The sequence below is a fragment of the Dunckerocampus dactyliophorus genome, chromosome 4 (genome assembly GCF_027744805.1).
Source record: "Dunckerocampus dactyliophorus isolate RoL2022-P2 chromosome 4, RoL_Ddac_1.1, whole genome shotgun sequence".
In the NCBI taxonomy this organism is placed as follows: Eukaryota; Metazoa; Chordata; class Actinopteri; order Syngnathiformes; family Syngnathidae; genus Dunckerocampus; species Dunckerocampus dactyliophorus.
The window spans coordinates 13,003,249-13,029,883 of NC_072822.1; the positions used below are offsets into that span (position 1 = coordinate 13,003,249).

General features: G+C 41.4%; 2 protein-coding genes across 4 annotated transcripts in view; one reads left to right on the plus strand and one right to left on the minus strand.

Annotated features, from left to right (window-relative positions):
• LOC129179360 (uncharacterized) overlaps window positions 1–8,305 on the plus strand; it is a 33,710-nt gene extending 25,405 nt beyond the window's left edge. For both annotated transcript variants that reach the window (XR_008569949.1, XR_008569951.1), the window contains one exon: window positions 7,435–8,305. The gene's annotated coding sequence lies outside the window, so the exon portion shown is untranslated. The remainder of the gene's footprint in view (window positions 1–7,434) is intronic.
• Window positions 1–26,635, minus strand: part of LOC129179358 (X-linked retinitis pigmentosa GTPase regulator-like) — a 377,871-nt gene that overhangs the window by 5,881 nt on the left and 345,355 nt on the right. Inside the window, exons 9-14 of one of the 2 annotated variants that reach the window (XM_054772505.1) lie at window positions 16,708–16,745; window positions 9,744–9,864; window positions 7,420–7,532; window positions 7,061–7,109; window positions 5,580–5,711; window positions 474–586 (exon numbers count right to left, since the gene is read on the minus strand). In XM_054772505.1, coding sequence (XP_054628480.1) covers window positions 474–586; window positions 5,580–5,711; window positions 7,061–7,109; window positions 7,420–7,532; window positions 9,744–9,864; window positions 16,708–16,745 — 566 coding nt within the window. The remainder of the gene's footprint in view (window positions 1–473; window positions 587–5,579; window positions 5,712–7,060; window positions 7,110–7,419; window positions 7,533–9,743; window positions 9,865–16,707; window positions 16,746–26,635) is intronic. The other variant, XM_054772506.1, reaches the window with a different exon arrangement.

Sequence of the window (26,635 nt, forward strand, 5' to 3'; positions counted from 1 at the left end):
GATCTGGTTGACATTAAATACACACGCCGAACTTCGTTCGAATCAGATTAAATTTGACTAGGTTGAGAGATCAAACACTGCGGATGGTATCTTGCGCATAAATCAGAGAATTAATACATGTACAAACAAACAGATGAAATGAAAATAAGACGACTTGGCAAAGGTAATACTAATATTTATTTATCTTTTTAAGTAGAAAAAGCAAATGTTGGGGACTTGCTCGGTCAGTTAACGTGTTCCAGATTAACCTATGATATACAAGCTCTAAGATCCTGAACTCCAGGAGTTCATTTTGGTCTCTGACATCCAGAGCAGGATTACTATTGCAACAACACATCATCAGTAGGGTGAAACTAACCTGTCTCACGACGGTCTAATCCCAGCTCACGTTCCCTGTTAGTGGGTGAACAATCCAACGCTTCGTGAAGCACTAGATACGGGAGGAATCTTTTTTTTTTTTTTTTAAATCTTACCTTGATTGTGTTTTCTGTCGTTGTGTGCTCTGTCAGTGGGGTACTCCTGACATGGTCTCTGAACGGAGCATCATTTTCCGATTGAGCACAATCTCTTTCCTTCTTGCTGCTCCCTGAAATACAAATGCACCTGTAATCAACGTGTACTCCAGGAATCTCAGAGATGGTGGAGATGTGAAAAGTTGCACGCTGAGGTCAATAGTGTATAATATAATAACTCCAGCCCTAATAACAATGGTGGTTGACCAGGACCAAGTGGTGAACATGAGTTAAACATAGTCCATCATCTTTCAGTAATAATAACTTGCTGCTGTTACGATGTGTATTATTCACTTAACTGTACGTACATTTACGTGTATGTGAGATTGAGTAGGGAAACTTGTTCTACTGTTAACAGTGATATAATTAAATAAAAACAATTTTAAAACCTTTTCCGTTTTCAGTAACCAAAATGTATGGAGGTATTTTTTGAGGACAAAAGGACAAAATACTGTACACTTGTAAAGTTAATTCTCGCTGGTCGTATATAGGGGTGCAAATTGGGCAATTGCGTAGTTAAAAAGTCAAATGCTGGCATGTGCTGTTTCAGAAAAGTAGGAATCTATTTCTGTCACTCAAAGTCCAGAAGTTCTGTACTTCATAAGACTGATTATTGGACTCGAAGGTAAATCTTTTTATATTTTCAGTGCAAAAAAAGTAATGGTATGTCCACAAAGACTAAAAGTCAAGTGCACTCATGATAGGCAGATCCTGTATTTTTGTCTGTCCAGAGCATTCAGATACAAATCTGTGGCGTAGCAAACAACAGTGTATTTCATTCTGCATTGTCAATACAATCCAGCTATTTTTTGTGCACCATTAGCAGCAGTGCCAACACATTTGCCTCCTCTCAAATGTGATTTTAACCTTTTGGCTTGGGGTTAAATTCCGAAGAGAGCGGAGCGTGTTGCATCCCAGATCTGCTCTTAGTTAAATCCATCACGTCTGGAGCCATATCACTGTACATCGCTGACTCTACATGAAGCATGACCCCGTTTCCCCCCAACCGCGACCCCCTCCTTCCCCTCACAGTCTTGGAAGATAGAAGAGCACAGGGGAGAGGCATGCCAAGGCAGAAGACACTTTTAAGCAAAGATTAAAGGTTTTCCTTTTTAATCAGTCATTTGGCAGCAATGTTAGCATTTCACCCTAGTGCAGCTAAGGATCAATTTTTAATGCTGCGGTGCAGAGAGCAGACAGAGTGATTGGCAGAGAGAGGAGCTATTTACAAAGGATCTATTTACAAATTTTCCATAGAAATACACTGAGGGCACAATTGACATCTCTCACAGAATTTCAAATAAGTTGTTTCCCTGTGCCTACTCTGTCATGAGGCATGACCTCAGCCATCCCCTGATAATCACAGCTTCATGTGCATGCATGTGTGTTTACGCACACGTCTCAAATAATAAAGGGCCTACACCTCTTTTCGGTTAAATTGTGCTATACTTCTTCATGTTGCATTGTCTAGGGCTGGGTATCTAGGTCAATCGAGTGTTGAGTAAACAAATTAAAATATTTACAAAGTCCAACTCTGATGCCTCCTTCAATGTGTTTTAATATATATAAGAGGTGTTTACACTTGCACGCACTTTGTACATCTGGCATAAAAGTAATGCCGCATTTCAGAAAAAGAACACCATACCAACAGTAAAATATGGTGGTGGTAGTGTGATGGTCTGGGGCTGTTTTGCTGCTTCAGGACCTGGAAGACTTGCTGTGAGAAATGGAACCATGAATTCTGCTGTCTACCAAAAAATCCTGGAGGAGACTGTCCGACCATCTGTTTGTGACCTCAATGCTGAAACAAACTTGGGTTCTGCAGCAGGACAATGATCCAAAACACACCAGCAAATCCACCTCTGAATGGCTGAAGAAAAACAAAATGAAGACTTTGGAGTGGCCTAGTCAAAGTCCTGACCTGAATCCTATTGAGATGCTGTGGCATGACCTTAAAAAGGCGGGTCTTGCTGGAAAACCCTCCAATGTGGCTGAATTACAACAATTCTGCAAAGATCAGGGGGCCACAATTCCTCCACAGCGTGTAAAAGACTCATTGCAAGTTATCACGAACACTTGATTGTAGTTGTTGCTGCTAAGGGGGGCCCAACCAGTTATTAGGTTTAGGTGGCATCACTTTATCACACAGGGCCATGTAGGTTTGGATTTGTTTTCTCCCTTCATAATGAAAAGTTTCATTTAAAAACTGCATTTGTGTTCAGTTGTGTTGTCATTGGCAAATATTTACATTTGTTTGATGATCTGAAATACTTAAGTGGAACAAACATGCACACAAATAAGAAATCAGGAAGGGGGCGAACGCTTATTCACACCACTGCAGGTGCAAACAATACGGGTGGTGTGTATCAAAGTGTCTCATTCACATGAATGGGTTGACTTTTCCGCCACCTCTTGGAGCAAGTCGGGGTTAATTCTCAAGTAATTTCTGTAGCCTCTTGGATCTTCCTTGTGATTTTCTGTTAATAAGTGATCATGATGCCCAATGTGATGTCTTATAGTCAGCAATTCCCTCTCCCACACTATCATCTACCTTTTTTTTTTCTAGTTTAACACCTCCTTTCTTGCCTTTGTACATTCTCTATGTGCAGCTGCGAGAAATATTTAGACTACCTCTTTTTTGCATGAGCTTCTTCTATGGAGTTCAGTATATTGTAGGTCACTTGCAAACAGAGGAATCAATGAAGCTATAGGGGTGATGCCTGCTGTTTTGTGGTGTCACGCAGGACACAGCAGGACCAAATAATGCCACAGCTGCTTCATGGATGCGGGAAGTGGTGGTGACAATGCACACCCATGAGGGAACAATGAGTGTCGCGTGTACTATTGTCGTGCACTAGCCGTAAACACGACTCGACAAGGTTTAAATAAGTCGTGCGGAAGTGTGTTCATTTTGTGCCAATGCGCACCATTTGCGGTCACAAATTGCGTGCCAAGTGTGTAATTGATGCCTAAACGGAAAGCAAAAAGTGCGCAAACTAGTCTTCATGCTTTTCAGGTGTGCCATAAATAAATAAATAAATAAATGACACGTATTGCCATGGCAAATTGCGGGACAAGGCAGAGGCGAAATGCATGCAAGTGTCAACGCTGCTTTAGTTTTTCTCCATTCCCCAAATAAAGGTCTACGTATGAATAGTGGAACCTCTACAATTGATTCCCCTCAAGGTCATTCAGTTTCACTGGGAACTGCCGTCATGCATTGCCTCCTACAAGGCGTCAGTATAGGTAGTGAAAGTATATCTTGTAGACTTCAGCTCAGTGAGTATTAAAAAAGGCTCTCGTACTCGATCGCACAGCGGGCCAAAACTCAAAGCACAATTTAGATCAGGGCCATAACTGGAATACTCCTGCTTGAAATGTCTACTTTCTGAGACAGTCTATGATGCCGTGAACGTGTCCTGCTGTTCATTGGATGAGCCAGAAAAGAGGAGGGGGAGACAGCTGTGCGTACTGTCTATAAGTATGGCTGTTTTGGTGTGGTGGCTTGTTTCAATAAAGTAATTGTTGATCGACCACCTTCTCGTCATCTTCTCAACGTCCGAGCCAAAGCTAAAGCATTTTATATTAACACTAAAACATCACAATCCGTGAGACGTGTGACCCGTAAGAGTTTGCAGCTGCGGAATGGGTGGATTATGTGTTTCCCAGCAGGCTTTGTCTTATGCACCTTTAAGGTGTTTTGTACAGACAGGGTGTAATAGCTAAGGTAGTGTCGTTTCTAGTCATGTACAGAAATTATTGTTACTTTTGGTTGTGGTTGTGCGATTCATGCTAAATGTAATACCGCGGCCACTTTTGTCTTGTAATGCCAGCAGAGTAGTTGATACTGAAGTATTTACTTGACATGCATGATCTAAAGAATTGGCACGGCTGTGGTTTATCTATTCTTTTTGAGACCACTGCAGAAGGGTACTGGTGATGGCAAGGGGAACTCCGTTTCGGCACAAAATTACTAATTTTTGTTTCTTTTTGAAGGTTCTCACACCCCTTTAAAGATGTTTAATAACATTACATCATAATAACATATTAAATGTGTCAAGCACCACATTTGTGCAATATTACACAGACCAAGGCTGATCACTGAAATGTTGAGTATCTCACAAGTTCATGTTGGGCTGGATCTGACACTGATGTTCCTCTCAATCGGCTGTCCACAAATCCAACCCTGGATCACTCTGTCAATCCAGCTATCCATTCATCAATCCAGCTATTCACTCACACAGTCAACCAGCCATCGAGCCAACCGACACACAACATTGATCCAGTGATTGACCCTGCACTAGCGGATCAATAGTCTCTTAAATGGCATCATTGTAAACGCTTAGACACAATGGCCAGGCGTTGTTTGTGCAGTTCATTTTCAAGGAAGCATGGCTGTGTAGGGCTCTCTAACTCGAGTCAACGCTCCATTTTACTCTGCAGCAAAAAAAAGAAAAGAAAGGGAACTGCGCTCAAAAAAAAGAAAAGTATTGAGCTCCAGGTTTTGTGGTAGCAATCCATGCAAAAGTACATGTAATGACTCAGGACAACTCAATACTTAATAACTCAATACTTGCTAGTGCATCAAGAAGCACACTGCACACATATTTCATATAAACACAATTACTTCAAATAATTTGAGCAAATGTATTATTTCAATTGAATTAACTTGAGGAAGCAGTAGTCTACCAGAGGCTAATGTTCAGTGGCATACTGTGAAGCCTATTGTGTCACAGTGAGCATGTAGAAACCCTTTTGGATAGGAGCTGGGGTCGACATATTGGCATTAAATGACTGGAACTCTGACATGCCTGGGAGCTCTGTCACTGTGGTTCACAGGTCTTGTTAGCTGAGGTTTCGGCAGGGTGGAAATGATGGTGCGTGTGTGTGTGTGTGTGTGTCTGTGGGGTGACTTTAGACAGCAGTTCTACCTCCACCTCCTCACCTGACACCAGCAATAAAACTAAACAGGGCCAAGGTGCTACGCTGTGTGTGTGTGTGTATTATGTGGACGTGTGCAACCCCCAGAAAGGCGAAAGTCTGCTCCATGGTTGTTGCTGCTGTCACCAATTTGTTGGAGGCTCCAGACAGAAGTAGGAGCAAGGTGACGGAGCTGGGGCTTGATAAACACAGAAGCCCTTCTTCGATTTCCCATCCAGTCCACTTTGGAAACACATGGCTCTTCCTGGGCACTCTTGGCTAGATGAAAGAGGAGGAGGTGGATATGAGGGAAGCTGGGGTAGTGAGAAGAGCTACAACAGTGATTGGCTCGCGGTGAGATAAAATGATAGCCATGTGGAAGAAGGTTAAGAGACAAAATGATGAGTGAAATTACAGGACATGGTAGAGATTCTGACAAAGAGGTGTGGCTAGGTACATTGGTAGGTAAAAACAGGGAGGAAAAAATTAAATATGTTGGAAAATTTTCATTTTGAGATCACAAAAACACACAAAAAAAGAATGCAGCATCAGTAAAAGTGATAAAAAATACTTGATATAGTGGCTATTCTCCTTCCAACCAGAGTATTTATTCCCTCCGTCTTTCCCTTTTCCTTGGAAACAACTTGTACTGTTCCGCCTTTCAGCTGACATCAGAACTTTAAAGACCAGCTCCAGTTAGTCAGTGGAGAAGGTGGGGCACTGAACTCCCCTCTGCCCCCCTGGAGAGTTAAGGAGATCACATTTGAACTCCCCCCTCCAACCAACCAAACTCCACCCTACCGCTCCCCTCCCTCATGCCTTAACACCAACATAAGAGGACAAGTGTGGGCTCTAAGCACCAGTGATCAAACACGAGCGGCTGCTGGGTGCGTTCGGCTCAGGACGGTTGGCCTAATAGGATTGGAAGCCCCCAGGTGAGCCAAAGGACACCTCCAATCAGCCTGATTAGCTAAAGGCAAAGCAGCGTTTAGTAGGGATGTACGAGAGAGTGGTGAAAACTAAAAGGATAACAGGTTGTGGAGAATATAGGGAAAGTTGTGATGTGATGGATGAAGGCTCGTGTCAAGTTGGGTGTGGGACTGATGGTGTTAAGAAATTATGTGTGGCTTTAAAGTGTCAGATTTTTTTATTTGGGCTGTTTACAAGTCATTACTAAGTTGAAAAATCATCTCTTAAGTCTGCTTTTAAAGGAATGTATGTTGCATTCATGTGTGTCATCAGTCCAAGTACTACACATGCATGAGCACAAACACTTCCCCCAGTCACAGCATTTACAGCTGCATGCACATACAGTACAATGCACACTGACTTGTTTTTATCAACTCATCACATCCATAAAACAATTACCAGAGGTTGAGCTCATTTCGATGCAAAAGTCATCAAGAGTGTAAAACACACAATATAATACAATTCAAGCTGTTACTTCCGACTGTGCATTAAGGATGCTACAATCTGTCATAAATTATGGCTTGATGGGTGGGGAAAATGAGTGAGGAGGGGCTTTAAGGAGAAGGAGGCATAATTTAGAGATGGGAAAAAGACATATATGAATGTAAAGAAGCACTACATACCAAACACTGAAGATATGTTAACCAAAGTCGACTTACTTGTAGCAAGCGCCATGACGTGCCAAGTACCAGAGGCCACATCCGACACCTGTAAATAAAGCAAACATGAAAAACAAACTTGTGGATAACAGCTAAAAAAAGAAGTGAAAGGTCTGAATTAAGTCAAATGTCATTATTGTAGTGATTTGTCATTCATGTACTGTTATATTTTTTATTGTGTGAATATTGAGACTAAATATACTAAGTCTCCTACTTCTGAATTGTTGATCTCACACCCAAAATGTTTGTCCAGCCAGCTTCCAATATTTCTCTGCTCTTTCCAAACACTTTCCAGAATGGTTTTGTGAAACTTTCAACACTTATACACGAGACAATAACAGTCCTTTTTTTTGCTTTACCTTTGTGTTAAACAGTGGGACAAGCTGCGGGATCCAAATCCTTCTGTGACTGGGATGCTCACTGAGCTGGGACACACGAGGGACCTGACCCCAAAGAAGAAGCTCTCCACCTGCTGGGAATATGAACAAATATTCAGACACTCTGTGTCAACTTGCCACAAGGTGTACGTGTGAGAATACCTCCCACACTCATCAGTGTGTCCCCAGGTTGTGATTGTAGGTCTACTTATACAACATACACAATTACTGCTAGAGTGGAAATAGCAGACATTGGAGCCTGCAGGGATTCCGATGCCAGGCTACCTCAGATTATTTTGCTCCTGATACTTGTAATTTATGATTTAGTCCGAATTGGAATAGAAACACTGACCTTGAATAGAAGCAATCAAATGGAAGAGAGAATTATACACTGTGTCAGCTTGGCTTGGTTTAGTTAATGTACAGCTCTGGACTGAGATGGTAACTCTCCTCCTGTGAGACTTACACATGTGCACAAAGCGTTCTCCATGGTTAGTGAGTGTAGGAAGACACACGATGTACTCTGTCATCAACAAAAATTCAAGCATTGCATCAATCATCTCAGTGCGCCATTTAAGCCTGCCACTAATACATTTATATTTACAACCTACATTGAGGACTTTTAAATTATGGCATACAATAAACCTGGCATATACATCTCAAAAGCTCTTTCAGGGAATATTAAAGCAATATAGTAAGCAATTTTCCAAAGTGGATTACAAATTTCACATCCAGGTTTTATAGCACATTACGATAATGTAACCACATCTAAATGTTCTGCATAAATGGCGAAATGTGGGCTGCTTAATATGCTGTTTTTCATTTTTTAAGACGCCTTTTGCAAACTCTGCCAAGCCAGTGAGCATGCTGGTTTGTGTGGTGGGGAGTCAATAATCTTTATGAGGTGGATTTTAATTACAAGGAGATACCAGAGAATCCTCCTCAAGGTAAGCCTCCATTAATCTATATTCTGCATCAAGCCACATGTAGCATCTGTGCGCACACACAAACGTATCAGTCTGTGTATCTTTTTTTTAATATCTCTTAACAAGTGAATTTCACAAACACGCAAGCCAGCCGCTGCTCAGTGCCCCCTCCACACACACAAAAGCCCATCTGAACAAGTAACACATGCCTGTGCACACGTTAACTGACCAAGAGATGCAGGAGCACACTGACGAGCTGGCAGGGTAATCCACCAAAAAAGGTTAAAAGCTGATGTTTTCCCAAATAATGACAATCTGAGAGGTCACATCAGTCATGTACTAAAGTCAGACGTCCCACAACGGCCTGTGTTTAAGTAATACTTTGACAGGTCACCAAAAGCAATACATGTCTCTAGTTGCAGTTAAATCATTCATGCAAGGTCAGCATAGAGTACACTACTATGGAACTTTCTCATATGTCTTACAAGATGCATTAGCTGTTGTAATGTCAAGAGTTTCACCTAATTCAGGCTTTGTTGAATTTCAATGTTCATTTATAGACTTTTAATTCACTCAGGTTCATTTTGTTGATTGATGCTACAAAAAGTCAGACCTCACAATCGCTCTGCGTTATTTTCTTTTTTTACAGTGTTTACATGCGTGGATGACGATGGCTGTGATGTGAGAGAGCTCCAGTGAGAGCACCGTGAAACACATACACAACACTGGACAGGCAGAGGCGCACAGTGATACAAAGGGAGAAAAAGTAACGCAAGGCGACTGTGAGGTCTAACATTTCCGTGTCAAAATCACCAAGCTGGGAGGGGTGACGAGAATCAGAGTGGGCTGGTCTGCCAGGTGTCCTTTATTTTTCTGGGAGTTGGCAACACTGCATACAGTCTATCAGACTCATGTAGATCCATGATATGAAGCCTTCCTACGTGGAGATTATGACATTCACTTGTAGAAATAGAGAGGTAGTTGCGATAACTAGGATAACTGATGTTCAAATGTGCACCTCTTTGTCTTATCTCTCTCTTCTAATTACAGTAAAGAAGCTGCAGAGATCAATTGGTAGGATAGTGCACCACAATAGACGTGCATCATCAAGACAAAACACAGCGCTGTGGTGTTAGACAATAGAGTCAGTTAATGAAGTTATTGGAGTTAAATAGAAAATAATTAAAAGAAAAATGTGTTTGTACACATCCTTGTACACACTGTTTTGCTTTAGGTAATTTTTGTTTTTATGTTGATGTAAAAAGTCAAAAGCAAAATGTATGGGTTGTGCTACTGTACACATTGGTATGTGCAGAGACTATATAGAGCTGAGGAAGATGAAAGCATGGTCCTCCCCTGCAGGTCATAAGCTGGGCTCACCTGTGACAGCTGCACTGTAACTATCTCCTGCTTGTATTCTGGTGACCTGAACTAGGTGGGAATAGCTGAGCAGGCAAGGATTTGACATCTGAAGGCATTTCTCTCCAAGTCCGAGTTGTCCCTACAAGAAAAATAGTGTGGCAGTCTCAGGATTACATCAACATTTTATCCAAACCACACCAGTGCTAATAGATTATTAACTACACACACAAACACACACACGGGGTGATGGGTAAGAAAAATATTGAGGAAGTCTGTAATTTCAATTCAAGCTGCCACTGATCCTAAATACCAAAGAAAGAAATGGAATTCGGACTATTACCATTACAACATGGTTACATACAAAATATCATAGCAATCTCGAGTATTAAACGAATATCATGGTGAGACCATGATATTTGTTTCAAAACCAGACCATGTCACCTTGTGTGTTCTGCTGATGGTGTTCATTTTTTGACTTCCCGTCTGCTATCTCGCTCTATTTCCTGCTTACTCCTGCAGGGATAAAGGGCTTTTCTGCATGGTGCTCACATAGACACGTCGACCTGCCTTGGCATATGTTTGCAAGTGAGCACAGTATGTGTTGGTTTTAGGGATGTCTCCGATCAATCGGACCTGATAAATGCCTTTCAAAGCGGATCATAAACAATTATTGGCGTGCGGCGGCAAATAGTACATGACTGCTGTGTCACATAGGGTTGCAAAAAAAATGACGCGTCTCGTACTGAGCTTGTCGCAGGCTACGCCAATCGATGCCAGCGTGTTTGGCCACTCCGTTACCAAAACTATCTCCGTTCGACTATTCTTACATCTTTGTTTACATGCTTTCCCTAGCTGTCACTTGCCACTTTGCATTGGTGGAAGCTAGATAGCTAGGTAGCTCTGCCTAGCTTCTGGTCTTCGGACTCCAAATGTGACTTTTTACCACAGTGACAAACAAGCAATGCGCTTAGTTTGGTACGTACTAACTTTTTCAGGTTTCACTGAACAACTTTACTCTCTCGTTGTCGTTATACTAATTGTACCTTGTCCTCAAAACACTATTTGTGACTCACCCCCCACTTGGTCCCGTGAGCCGAGTTCTGGTTGTATTTCGGTGATGAGCAACGGAGTTCCGGTTAGTTGCTGGGGCCACAAGTTCATTTCCCATGTATTTGTATTACTCCAAAACGTGCATCAAATTAAATTGAGATTTGTCTCAAATAATACAAAATTGTTTCACACAAATAAAGGCAAAAAAAGACAATCCGCACAAACGTTTATTTTCAGTAATTCCTATTTGCCAGGGGCCTTTGTAATTGTCTAACGGTGCACCTGACCCAGAGCACTCATCACAAATAAATTGAAAAAATGCACAGTTAATCCATGTGATCGGTATCGGCTGATGTCACTCATGCATGATCGGTATTGGAATTGGCAGCATAAAGCCCTGATCGGAGTATCCCTAGTTGGTTTACATGCGAGCGTGCCATGTTCTAATCTGTGTTTTGCTTGTTCCAATGTGTGCCACAGTGAGGATTTGCAGATGTGTTGCAGCATGTTCCTGCTGGGTAGACTGTGTGTGTGTGTGTGTGTGTGTGTGTGTGTGTTTTCTATGAATGTGAGTGTACAGTATGTAGTTCCATCAGTGTTGACATGCATTTATATAAGTGAGCAATTGTGTCCATACCTTGCATCCAAATTGTAATATTGTCTATTTGCGTTTATTCTTCTCCGTGTGCATTCTGGTGTGTGTGTGTGTGTGTGTGTTTGTATGTGTAAATGAGGGCTGTCAGGTGCTGGTCCTTGCTGTGCCAGCTGCATCTGGAGCCATCTGTGTTGAGGCTCAGTGGGAGCAGAGCGGATGACTTTAATGTACTTGAACCCCAGACAGACCTTTCCCAGACAGTCGTCAGAATGAAAGCAAGACAAGTGGGCCCAGTCGAGCTGAACCGGTGGATCTGGGTGGTGAGCAGGAGACAGACGCTTTGGTTACACTATAACCCCCAGTCAGACTCACAGGGGATCCTCTGGCAGCCAGATACACACAAACACGTGAATCTGTTTCAATGATGCTATAATACTGGTTTATCTCACTCTAGCTACCATGTGTCTCTCTTTTCACAAGTTTATGTCATCAAACGATGCATCTGCGTACAAGCGACACTGTTACATACAAGCAAGTGCTGTTTGTCTCTGTGTTTGCACGATTGCAGATAAGCTACAACAATTTCTATAAAACTTTGTGAAAGTTCCACTCTTGTTAACACTTTGATATTGACTAGATCTGCCCTTTTATCCAGATCTTGACAAACATTATCGACTGAACAAAAATACAAACACAACATTTTGGTTTTTGGTTTTTGCTCCCATCTTTCATGAGCTGAACTTTTTCTACGTACACAAAATGTCTATCTCAAATATTGTTCACAAAACAGTCTAAATGTGTGTTCGTGAGCACTTCTCCTTTGCCGAGATAATTCGTCCACCTCACAGATGTGGCATTTGCACATTTTAGAATGGCCTTTTATTGTGGCCAACCTAAGGCACACCTGTGCAATAATAATCCTGTCTAATAAGCATCTTGATTCAGACAGATTTGTGAATGATATTTCATTACATAGATCTTTAAGTTCAGCTCATGAAAAATGGGAGCAAAAACAAACGTGTTTATATTTTTGTTGAATGCATTTGCAAGTTTTGAAGGAATCAATAGTTTTGCTATACCTGCTTGCATACACATATAAACACACAAAAAATCCAGTGTACTCCAAGGCCAAACATAATTTGATTAATTTGAATTTACTTGTGTGGAGTTTGCATTTTCTCCCCGTCCCAACATTCCAAAAACATGCAATTGGCGACTCAAAATTGTCCAAAGGTATGAATGTGAGTCCTGCGATTGGCTGGCGACCAGTCCAGGGTGTACCCCACCTCTCGCCCAAAGTCAGCTGGGATAGGCTCCGGCATACCCCGTGACCCTAATTAGGATAAGCGACATAGAAAATGGATGGATGAATTTCAACCAATTTTCCCCACGGGCAATAATGGAAATAAAGGTTTATTTACCAAATAATTGGCAAATAAAGAAATAACTGTGGATTTGGTTTTTTTTCATTTTCGGACCTGGAAAACAGTTTGTTGGTTCTTTTCCACTTCTTTTTTGTGAATACTGAGAGACATGCATTCATGCTAATGCAGTCATTCCTCTGACAGTATACAGTACACCTCTTATTACTCGTTTACTTGCTTTTATCATGTGCGTAGTTACACATGGCTAACATGTTCAGCCTAAAACAAAGAACAAATGTACAGCTTGTTCAGGACAGATGAGTTGTTTCTTTTTCAACCTGAACACTTACTGGTTTACCAAGTATTAGACTTTGGAACTTTAAACTTCAGATCACTGACAGAAAGAGCAATGATGCCCGGCAATTCTGTAAAACAGCGCCCAATCAGATTGATCAGATGTCATCCCAGCACGGGTATATTTGCACGATATGCTGTATGCTGTCATCTATAACTTTTGTTGTTCCAGCATCTCTCAGCATTCAAAAGTAATTTCAGCGAGAACTGCGACGTCTAGATCCCACAACGGCGCTACCAAACAGCAACACGCAGCACAGTTTATCACCACCACAAAGCAGGGTTCCAGTAATGATTTTGCAGAAACAATATGATTAGTGAAGCACAAAATCAATTAATGCGGCTGCAGAATCAATAGGTGTCTCTTATCATATATGTCCTGCAGTTAATTAATAAACAATAAAGACATTAAGCAACAGAGCATCAAACTGTGGCGAAGACTGTCATCAGTCATGACGTGAGTACTGATGGCATCAGCAGGAAAGCAATGGGAAAACAGTGACAGATATAAATGAGAGCGTGGTGAAATACTGAATACACCCACAGGCTAAGATGCTGTGACAATGTACACACACATCTAAGTGCGTGAGCGTGCATAAACTTAAAAAGGCACTCACGCATGAGGTTTCAAATGCTAAGAAAAACACAGACACACATGACAACGTCCTTTCAATTCTTTTTGGGTCTATAGCACAAACATATATGATCTATTAATAATATTCAGGGTTTCTCCTAGGATTTTCTGAAGCTGTGGTGGTGGGCTGCATGGGACTGCCGCTGCTGTGCCATGCTGCTGCTGCGTCTACAATTTTATTTTAATTATGACAAATAATTATGACTAATTTATAATAATTATGACTTATTTATCAACTTATTTATTTAACATTTTTCACCAACCAGCAGAAAATGGACTGAGAACATTGCAAAACTGTTAATTTAATGGCAAAGTTGCTGAGAGCACTTAAAGTGAGAGTCTAAAATGTCGAGCCTCTTGTAGCTCACCCGTGGGACAAAAACGAGCTAGCTAGCTGTGGCCAGAGAGGCAGTGAAAGGTAAAATGCGTGAACAAAAATGCCAGAAAGTTGAATGAAATTGAAATGTGAGCGATCACACACGCTGGCGTAAGTACGCTTAGCCTGTGACGAGCTGTTGTCAGTGGACTACACATTTTGACTATTTTTTATTCTCTGGGTAATAAGGAACGACGTGAACATCAACACAAGACACATTCCTTTATCTGGTCACACATGTGCATGTGCCAAACAGGGCAGACAGGCGATTCCAGTGCAATATGTGCGCAAATAATAAGCTATATAGCATATAGAGTATATATAGATATATCTATATATACAGTATATCCATTCATACAATATATTAACATTGTTTTCAAGTTAAAAAAAAACATTTTTAAGGCGTGGTGGCTTTTATTTTGTATGGGGCGGTGCGCCACCATCAATTACATGTAGTGGAGATCCTGATATTTTGTACAACTATCCAGGATCTAACAAAAGTTTATAGAATTGTTAAATCTGAATCAGGACGTTTGATACAACCGTTTGATCTAGATCTTGTTTTGGAATCTAAATAATAAAGTGTCCAGTGAGTTTGTTTAGTTTGCATTCAGATATTTGCATACAAATATTTAATATTTGCTGTGGTCCCAAGCATGTACATCTGGATCATATACTCATCACTTACAATAAGACAAATAATAGGGCTTAATTTTCTCTTTTATCCGTAACCAAATTACACTCTATGCCTCTCTGTTGTCCAGAGTAATCTATTGGATGCTTTGTCCATTCAGGTCTAAGACAGGCTGAACTCTGGGGCACAACTTTTAGCCGACTGCTGACCCCCTTGTCACACAGCTGACATTTGGAACATGGCTCTAGACTGGGGAAGTATTTGTATTAGGTTTACAGGAACTGTTACACACTGGTTAATTCAATAAACCATGACAACTGCCATGCATATTGTGTTTAGTATCGTAATCTGGCTGCAAGTTTAAAAGATTCTTCCTTTTACCTTTTGCTGTGATGCGGCTACCACATTTATTCTGGTTGTAACCTACACTCCCTGACATCATTCAAATTCCTTCCCACCTCAATCATGTGCTACAGCGCCGGCCGTCCGTCTTCTAGTCTCAACAGTGGAGAAACAATGAGATTTCTATCTGTAACACTATTACCAGCCGTAATAGGGTTAGCGTTGCCTGGGTGTATGTGGGTAAGGCAGTGGAGAACTTTATTAAGTTTATGACCTTTTGCTTTTCTACCTTATTCTTCTGGTACTGATATACAAGGGCCTTCAAACCCCTGAGAGAGGAACGTATCAGCTAAGCAAGAACAATTTCCCGATGACCCCCTCATCCTAAGTTCCACTTCAGCTGCAAAGAAAGTGCTATCTTTCAAGAGGTAGAACATTTGCTATTTATTTTTTTACATGTTGACTGGAGTGGTTTTTGGTATGGCACTGCGCAGCTGATTACAGGGAGAGTCTTAATCAGGTGGCGCAGTCTGCTCAGGGCCCCTGGGGCCTGCCGTGTGTTACATCTTGTCAGACTGCACAGAGAAACAATCAATCATCAGGAGAGCTTTGAGACAGAGGTGGGGGAGAGGATGGGAGAGATGAAGAGAAAGGTGGTTAAAAAGGGGGGCAAAGGAGCATGGGTAGAGGAAAAGAGGGAGGAAATGGGGATTTAAGGTAAGATGAGGAGAGACAGAAGGCGACCTTGCACTGAAAGAAACTTGGGAGTTATACAGCTGTTAGAAAGACTATTAAAAATTCAGCGAGTTGTGCTGGACAACAAGCCGTGCCCATGTCAAAGCTCATAATAAGTGACCACAAACCTTTTCATTACAAACCTTCACCTACATGTTTGTTTTATCATCTTGGCATGGCATCTTCATCGCGGCTGCATTGTAAAAGAAATCACATGTACTGGGAAAGGTTCAAACGACCTCACGGATAAACACAGGAGGAAAAAGAATTGAGAGTTGAGCCGCGTAGGGATTGAGGTGGGCCGACGTTTTACACTGTCTGGGCTCTGTCTGAGGCCTGTGTAATGATGCGGCTCTTTAGAGAACATCTTAAATGAAAGGCCAGAACAATCCTCTGTGACAGGTGGGATCCTTTATATCTAACAGAGGAAAGACAGCACAGGGCCAACACACACACACACACACACACACACACACACACACACACACACAAGAGGACACTTTGGAAGAGGACACTCACTATTCACATTGAAAAAGGCCATGCACAGACATAAACTATAGTGGATTCCACAAAGAGAATTTCCTGTTCTGTCCATGTGAAGAAGATGAGTTGAAATGAACAAAGAGCAGATCCTATAAAGGTGATATATAGAATAAAAAAAATTGCTTTCTTGGCACACCATGAGGGATATTAAGTGCTCTGAGGGAGGGATCGCATACAGATCCCCCACAAAACCTTTTAATCTTTACTCTGGAAAAATTCTTCTCCAATTCTTCTCCAACTCTCCAAGAAAATGGGAGACATCAGTGCTTATTTATGGCGAGAGCATATCTAAATGATATGAAAAGAGACTGGAGTCTGCTTTTTGTACTAGAAGTGGAAAATTATTTGTCTTCACCTCTTGGCCCATCCCCCAGGAGAAGACATTCCCACCATCTGAAAAAAAGAAGAGAGAAAAAAGAACACAGTCAATGTAAAGTGCACAAACAATTTAAGAGAAGTGTCAAAAACAGGCTTCAGGCTAAAATGGAAAAGAAAAAACAAAAAGCAAAGGGAGGGAAGAGAAATCAACAGCTGACAAAAGGGGCTCAAGCATCATACATCAAGCACTTGTTACCTCTGCCGGTGTTTGTGATTGCACATGACTGCAAACAAGTCAGTGATAAAAATCTCAAGAAAGATGAGAGCGATCAGGCTGACTTTTAAGATCATCAATCACGGCCCTGTAAGCTCCGATATTATTAGTTCAAGTAAAGCTGCACTCTTCCATTTTATGGACATCATAAAGGACTTTGGGTTTGGTGGGGGGCAGGACAGGAGGAGATCCCCCAGTGTTTTAACTAGAGCTGGGATGGATGTGTTTGGAAAAGCAGACTGGATGGATGGACAGCACTAATGTAGTAACACTCACGGAACAAACCTCCACATGGGAAGGAATGTGTGACGGGAGTGTAAGGTGCTGCTTAGAAGGTGTAAGTAAAAGTGCACAGTGAAAAGACTCCACTATTCTGTTTGAGGAGTGTAATATTTCAATGTATACTGAGCATGTACGGTCGGCTGGCAACATGTAAGGACTCTGGGGCAAAACAAGAGCTGTGTTACTTTAGGACATGTATTCTTCTTCTCAAAAAATTGCAGATATTTGTACAACTAGGCATGCACTGCAATTAGTAGTTAACTGTACATGCTCATGTCAATTTTGACAATGAATATTATGTGATTTAGAATAGTGTAATGATTGTCCCTGGCGGTGTAATGGTATGCTTCTGCGACGGCCATAGTTGTAACAGCAAGGACATCCGACTAAACCGAAACCAAAGTGAAAACACTAAAAATAAATAACGTAATAATGGTGAGCACATCTGCCTCAGTCAGGAGATCTGGGTTCGAATAATCATTGGAACGTCTCGGTGTGGCGTTTGCATGTTGTCCCTGTGCTCTGGGTTCCTCTCATTTCCCAAAAACATGCACATTATGCTAATTGGAGACATTACATTGTTCATTGGTATGAACGTTGGTTGTGGGTGTTTGTCTATATGTGCCTTGTGACGGACTGGCAACCAGTTCAGGATGTATTTCATCTCTTGCCCAAAATCAGATCCAGCTCACTCGTGACCTTAATGAGGATGTGAAATTTATAAACGCAAGTATCATTTATACCGAAGCTGACGAAGATGTCATGCACAGAAACCACTATCAGGTTGTTCAATGGAAAACGCATGTATACAGTATTAAGGGTATGTGTACACAACAATGACCTCGTAAAAATGTTCATTGTGTTGACAGACATTGTCACTTTGAAAAAAGTAAACAATATACACATTTAAATATACACATGAACGCTATACACGTGCGCATTGCCCAATCTATATTTAGAATTACCCGAACAGGATGAGTGGTATAAAAAAAGGGTAGATGGAAGCTGCAGAGGTGGAACAACATTGTTGGAGAAGTGTTGTCAAAGTCATTGTAATGAGGAGTAAAAATGCAACAGTCCTGTGAGCCTCATTGTTGTTTTGGTTGGGACGTAAGTGCACATGCCGACACTTAACTCATATCTGTAGGGATGAGAGTTGTTAGTGTCCAGTTTGTACTTGTAACTGATAACAGCCTCTCAAACTGATCAACCTGACTAACAGTTTGCTTGACTTCTCAAATCTGCAAATCTGGCTGTTTTCTAAATCATTTATCCTGACAACGTTCTCTCTGCCTGCCTGCCACTGAGGACATAAAGGCGAGTGTGAAGTCCATCACTGCTTGCTGAATAGCTGCCCTTTGTGCCTCCCAACTTCATTCACCAGCTGAAAGGACCCCAAGTGCTGCCATAGTACCTCTGTATGCTGCCTGCTTTAAAAGAGTGCCTATGCCCACTGGGATGCGCCTGAGAACCTTCAGCTAGATTAAACACACATTAATGTGTCTTTTAAATAACACTGTTTGGGAGAATGTCCGATTCTAGCAGACTAGCATGTGAATTTCTCTTGGTGATTAATAATATACTGCATCGATCACTTTTCCCCCTCCTACACCTCTGTGTAACCTCCTACTTAGCGCAAGCGCAATACTTATCACTCTTTTTCTCCTTTTACACTTGTTACAGTGGATAGTTGTTAGGGGCAAGACCAACACAGTCATCCTTCACCTTGTGGTCCTCCACTATGTCCCAGAGACGATAGTTTGGTTTGTTAGGCCTGACAGTGTCACACTAGTGAACAAAAGGACTGCAGGGTTTAGGGCTGCCCTGGAATGTCAGCGGGTTCACATTTCACATGCAGATGCGTGACCCCAGAGCCCTTTAGAGGGAAGGTGTGCTTTAACCTCGCTGAGAAGCATGAGGAGGGAGGAAAGGGGGGCAAAGAGGCACTTTAAGGGGAAACTGGAATTGGGGGAGGGTAAAAAATAAGTTTGCACTGCTGAAGATGCTGAAATTTTTGCTGTGTGTCTCTGTAGCTCTCCCAGTGCTCTGCTGAATGGTGCTAAACCTCACTTAAAGAAAAGCATAATTGTCGATACCCGAAAAAATAGTCAGAGCTGTCTCCTTTATGTGTGGTCTGTGATGCGCCCCCTCTCTTCCCCTACTTCCATACACATGAAAGCATTAACTTTTTAAGTGCACACTTAGGGTTTTTCCCAAATGGTTGAAAAGGCACAGTGGGAGGGGTTATGTAAGGCAAAAGAACTGTGAGCTCCACAAAAGAAACCAAAGTTTCTGTCATGTGCTCTCTGTAGGCCCCAGCCAGGCACAATTTCAACTCAAGGGCTTCACACTTCTTTAACATATTCTCCTTCTTTTGCTCTTCTCCTAGCTTGCTCTGTCCCTGTTCACCTATCCCGCTTTACTTTGTTCTTGATAGCGAACACTTCAAAGGCAACAAGACCTTCTGCGAAAGCTCGAAAACTCCTTGCACATTTGTTTGTTTTGACCCCAAAGCCCCTTGCTACAACCATGAAGCCCCAACTTGCAAAACATACAAGAGAGGAGAGAAACCCATTCAGAGGCTGGCTTTTTTAATGTTTTATATTTTGGTGATTTTACAGGCACTGAATCTCCTATGGAGTATTTTTAAATGCACATACTGCACTCATAATTTAATTATCATTATCAAATAATGTTGACATTTTGGATCTGGCAATACGACTTCATTATTGATTACACAGTCATGCAGCGCATGCGTGAGTGCGTCACAATAAAAATACAAATATGTAAATAATAGCATACCACCACACTGTCACAGAGTAAGCATTTCGCATAACAATGAGCTTGATATCGTGAACATTGATTGAATCGCTTCTGCCATCAGTGTTTTTACATTTTATAGTGAATACAGATAGGGAATACAACTGCAGCCTTGAACAGCCTGTGTTAAAAGGGAATGCAACATATTCATCATTTATATTGTTCAAAGAAAAACAAAACTGATACTCTTCTGGGCATCTAATTGAGAGAGTGTCACTTTGGTTCATGCAATGAGAAAAAACATTTATTTTACATTCATGCTGTTGTCATCAAAACGCCATGGTGATTATGGACATTTTTATGTTTTATTCGGTCAAATGTTACAGCCTGCTGAGATTCATCTATATTAATGTCATACTGTATGTGCATGATTGTTTCTGTGTGTTGTCATCACTGGATAAGGATGTGCGCTCTCTGTTGTTTTCTCTGTTTAGCAGTTCTGCCATCCAATAGTTGAGACATCTATAGCATCCACAGAAAGGCCAGGGGAGCAAGGGAGCAATCCATAGACCTGTGTAGCCATGGCAACTAAACAAGGAATAGGCTAGATGTCAGGCCAGCATGGCTAAATTACCCATTAGAGAAAGCAGGAAGGGGAGAAAGGGAATACTGGTCAGGGCACAAGAGGCTAATGGGGAGATAAGTTGGCCAACATATAGACGACACACATACGAGGACATGCTCACACACCTATGGTACATATAAACGTACACCCACACAAAGCAGTTGTATTCGGTCACATAAAGACGCTGGTGAAAACATACAAAACGGGACTCATGATGTATACAGTATTTAAAAGCAAAGTATTAAAAGCAAAATAAAGTGGGCATCCTTTTGCACATGCTGTATATGCTGATTAGATAAAAACAAAGGACATAAAGTGAAGACAAAATGGTTATAATAAAGACACGCTCTCTGAGAGGTTGCTTGTGAATGTGAGAGAGATGTATTTATAGGAAAACTCCTGTGAGATCATCTGTGCTCAACCTCACATATAGTCATGCATGACTGTGTGTGTGTGTGTGTAAGTGACATAAATATTGCGTTATTGCGGTTTCCTTCCATACGTGCATAAAAGAATGAACACTTTGTGCAGGTATTAAAAGGTTAAAAGGGAAAATCAGTCCGCCAGTTGGCCTGCTGCGTTAATTCCCCTTTTTTCCATGCACAAACAGACACACTTTTCATGTCCCCACAAACAAGTCACACGTTCACATCGAGCTACGACTAACACAGCAACCATGCTTACACAAACAGAGTCAGGCAGTCAGGCTCCTCCTGACTTTAATGCTGCACATTCATTTGCATGCACCATAATTAGCCTCAGGCACACAGAGTCTGGTCCTGGGGGAGCTCTGTGATAACCACTTCCCTTTCTATTAGGGCTCTCATTCCAAGAGTGTCAGACATAGCACATCTTCATTGTGAGGCCTGCAGCACACACACTCAGTGTAGCTCCTGTTGGGGCAGACAAAATGATGGGAACAAGGGGGCTGCAGGAATGGTTATAAGGGAGACTCAATGGAAGATGTGTGTAGGGGCAAAATAACGAGTGAACGAAAGAGGAAAATCGTACTTAGTACGACAAAGAAAAGAGAGGAAGTGGACAAAGACAGCTTGCACATGGCAAAGGTGGTTGCACATTGTGCAGCAGACAGAAAGATGGACAGGCTGGACGGAGGTAATGAATGCAGTTATTAAATTGTTTCAGCTGCAAAGAGGTCTATTCTTACGCTATTATAAAGGAAACAATTTATCCCCACTGATCGGCACTGTCTCCTTTCTCCTCGCTCTCTTTGATCTGCCAGCATATTGCCTTGATGTGTCCCATTCAATAGCGAATCTGGGGCAATTTTAATGCTTTTGTACCTCGCCACCGCTCCACTTCTCCCTCCCTGTTTAAAAATAGCTGTTAATTATAAGTGCAGTTTAAATGTCTCTAGTGACCCAGAAATGCAGGTTGGAGCAAGAAGAAGGGATTGAGCATCTCCAAGTTTAAAAAGTGCGCGACACCATTTCTTTCACTCTTCACCATGCATTCTTCAATTTCTCCTTTCACCCCCCACCCCAACCTCCTTTGTCTTCCCCTTTCTCCCCTCCTCCCATGCTTTAGAGTTCCTCCACATTTCTTTATCTCCATCTCTTCCTTCACTGTGCCGTTTGTTCAGCTTGTTGAGAGCGAGTAGGGCTAGATGATGAGGGATTTGGCTCTTTCTCTCCAACACACCAGAGAACTGCAGCGAGACATCGGAGACCATGACTGTGAAACCGCTTCAGTCTGCACATTGTGTGCATGTGTGTCTTTGTATCTCTCCCCTCAACTTCCTCTTCTTATGGAGCCGCAGGAGTGGGATGTTGAAAGGAAAGGAGTGTGAAGGTGCGCAAGGTAGCGTGGCACGACGCAGAGGCGGCTGCTATACCTGTGGGGAAGAGAAAGGACTGTGCGGGGACCTGAGGTGCATACCTGGGGGTGGAGTGGGGGTGGGGTATTGTTATAAATAAAGCATTAGCCTCATAAAGGGAACAGAGATGTGAGGGTCTGTCTCTGCAGCTTTCTTTCTCTCTACTAACTCTAACTAACAGTTAACCCGCAGGCATATACATGTACTCCTTTCATCGCTGAGGGGGTACATGTAACACTACAAAAAAGGCTAGAGAGGAAAACTATGGGACTTTCTTTTGTCAAAATCTTGGCATTGTCTGTCTGCAGGAAAATATTTCACTGACACCCAAAAAAAACACGTTTCTCCAAAGACTTTTTTCAACAAATTTCCTTTAAAACAGCCAAACATTTACACAAACCCAAACGCATCACAACAAACAGGAAGACAGGTTGAAACATGGACTGAGTGCTATTAAACACAACATGGATCAAAATTGGCCTTTGTTAAGAACTTTAAGAGTGAAAAGAAGATGTGTTGCTAACAAGGTAGCACATTTTAAACACTTCTGGGTTTGATTACTGTGCTCACACATGACCGTGAAAACTACACTTCCCTGGCACCAGCACAGTCGGGAGAGGTAGTCCTGGGCCCTGCACAGTTGCTCATGCACAAAAACACATCGCTAATAACTGAAACTGATCTTTTGCCCCGGTCAGTTGTATTTTTCGGTTTGCGTTGAAAATTTACGCAAACATTTTGCCTCAGTTTGAGTACATTTCTCGATTAGCGTACAATATGGCACACGTCTTGTGTCATTAGTATACTGAGTCCAACTGTGTTCGTAACGTATTTTTTTCACAAAACGTTCCTGTTAGAAGCCTGCTAGCATTCTCTGAACAGGAAACCGGAACCGGATGTCAGGACTGTCATCCTGTCGATGATGTCATCTGAGGTTGACTCTGTAGTTGTTCACTAACTAACACAGATAGGCCACATTTATTTACATTCATTTACATTTTGAATAGTTTTCTGCAGGTTTGGTGTTGACATTTCCGGGTATCTCGAACAGATTAATTGGATTTACATGAGGTTAGAGTACGTTTTGGTTTGAGTCTGACCTTTTGCAACGGAACTCTCAGTTCCCCGGTATGTGTCTTATATGAAAGTGAATTTGAAATAATTTATCATCTGGAATTGAAAGTTATTAATCCACTTATATTCTGGACAGGAAGCAATCTTAGATATTTTATGTGTTTACTGCACAGATTTAATTTGTGCCCCAAGCTTGCCAGTCACATTTTAATTAAGAACTTTGCTCACAAATACACAAATCGGCTCCACTATCGTGAGTTTCACCTAAAAGTGACCTAAAAGCGAAAGATAAAAAATGGCAAATAGAAATAAATGAGATGCCATTGTGGTGATGGGCGTATGAGATAGGAGTTAATGACCTTGATAAGGGATCAGGGATGTAGACGGCCTGAGGAGGAGACGTGAAGCGTTGCCGTGACAGCAGTGGCGTAGTGCTGGTGACAAGAAGAGATGAAGAGGCCACAATACTTGGCTGGCGTTACACATTAGCACTGTTGTTTGCCAGGGGCATCAAGGGGTATTGTATATGTGTGAGTGCGTGCACTGAGAGAGGTACTAAGACTTCCCGGCTGAGGCCGTGCATGGTGACAGAGGCTGATAGCAATCTAATGAGATAAGGAACGTATGCAAATGAACCTGGCCACAGTTCACCCTAATCAGCTTAGCGCTCAGATAGGTATCAGCTTTCTGTCACATGCGTACATTGATACACTAAGAATTTAAAACAATCAGAAAAAGCGATTTTTCATGCCACGTGTAAATACAAAGCACATCAACAGACTTTTTCATATAGAAAATGACAGGGATTATGTCCTAATAAAACAAAATTACTTGCATGTGAAATCTAAATAATTAACATGAATCTACATTTTCATAATCATTTCATCAATACAAACAGCTTGTAAGTGGACAAGCGGCATAGAAAAATGAATGAAACTATTTGTAAGTTGCAGTGCACTCTCTGTCTATAGGGCAGACATTAAAAGAATAATTTACAGTCCAAATGAAAGTACAGTATCACAATTTATATTATTCTCAGAGTTAGAATACAATGTTAGAAAAAATATACAAATAAAATACACTATAATTACTATCACCATTGGTATTTGTAGACATCCTGAGATGAAATTCACCTCAATCATCACCTAAGCCATAATGTGTAATACATATACAGTAGACGCCCCTACAACATAAATAGTCCGTTCCGAGAACGTTTACGTTATAGGGTTTTTACGTTATACGAAGCGTAAAATACATGTAAACAGCCTAATCCGTTCCAAGATCTTCCCAAACTCACCCCTTTGGCCACGATGAGGAAGGGAGGTTGAAGGGAGAAGCCTGTCTCTCACACAAACTCACGTACACGCTGTATAAGTCAGCCAATGAGATGACAGCGTAGGCGGTGCCCCGATAATCAGCCAATGAGATGAGAGCGTAGGCGGTGCCCCGATAATCAACCAATGAGAGCGTGAAGCGTCAGAAGGCGTCACCAAGTGTACTCTGTTAGTCATGGAAAATGTTTCCCTCTCTCTGTCACGCTTTACGTTGTATGGAATTTCTTGCGTAATACGATGCAAAAACTTTACATACCGTAAATTCTTTACGTTCAGTGGAATTTACGTAAAAGGAGGTTTACGTTACGCGAGGTACTACTGTACAGTACTATCAGTGCCGTGATGAAATTAACAATGTGCAAGGAGTATAGTTCATTGGAGCTGTAGCTACCTCCATTCATGTGCAATCAAGCAATACATTTCAAGTATAGTGTATGTCTTACATACAGTATAGTGAAAGCTTGGCTAGCGTAGCGTGTTTTTCAGTTTGCCTCGGTTTCAAACATTTTCCGGTTAACGTATATTTTCCGGTTGACGTACAATATTGCGCGCGTCTTGTTGTGTTATTAATATTCTTCATGAGTCCAACTGTGTTCTTAATGTGTTTTATCACAAAACGTCCTTGTTAGCATCCTATCAGCTTGCTACTACATGGAAACAGGAACCAGAAGTCAGCTCTGTCGCCCGTCTATGATGTAATCAGTGGTTGACTTCGTAGTCCTTTGCTAACTAACACAGTTACCCCACAAGTCTCAAACATGTTAACACAAAACATGTTTTTATATTTTTACTTTTTTTGGTTGAATTATTAGGGATAAATGAACATTTAAAGTTACTTTTGAAGTCACAATGTGGCAGTGAGACCAACAAGGACACCGCCTCCACGTTTTGCCATTAATCATTTCTTTAATTCTATAGTGTTTCTCACCTTCTTGCAACTTTCTTTGACTCCATTGTTATTTCGCAGCCATGATAACTCATCGCAAAACACAAAGGTGGTGTCTGTGTTGATCATGCTACCACATTGCGTCTTTTGCAAATATCACATCTTCAATATAGGCTTAAATGTTAATTTATCCCTTTCATTCATCATTTATGTGAGTTTAGAGGTATTTCAAATTGTTTTCTTGTAAAACTATAATTGTAAAACTATAAAAACGTGTTTTGTGATAGCATTTTTTGCATTCCGGAAGGGATTAATTGGATTTACATGATTTCTGAAAAAAAAATCATTTGGTTAGAGTATGTTTCGGTTAGACTCAGACCTTCTGGAATGGATTAATGACCACTGTATATGTACCTCAACTCATTTTTCTCTTGTTGACATTTATCAAAATTGTACCCAAAATATGGTCATGTCATCTTTACAGAAGCCACCTTTTCCGCCTTCGTCAGAAAGATTATTTTGGTTGACTGCGGTGTGCTGGCGCCCATCTTTTCTGGCTCATGTCCCATATTGCATTCATCTAATGAAAACCTGGCTGGCTGGCTGGCTGGCTGGATAGCATGCTGGCTGTCTCATCAAGGATCATTGCCAAAGGTTCCTCTTCACCGCATCAAAGTCACTCAGTTTTAATGCAGCTTTTATAGATGGCCAAATGAAAGCAAATAACTACTTAAAATTTGAAAGAATCTGCAAGGCAGAAAGATGAAGCGAGGACTGATAATTCTTTAGGGACCCTACTATAGTAACAACCTGTGAATTTTTTTTTATGTACTCAATTGGGAAAAAAAATGCAGATCCTATTTTTACCTGCAAAAAAATGTATTTTCCTACAA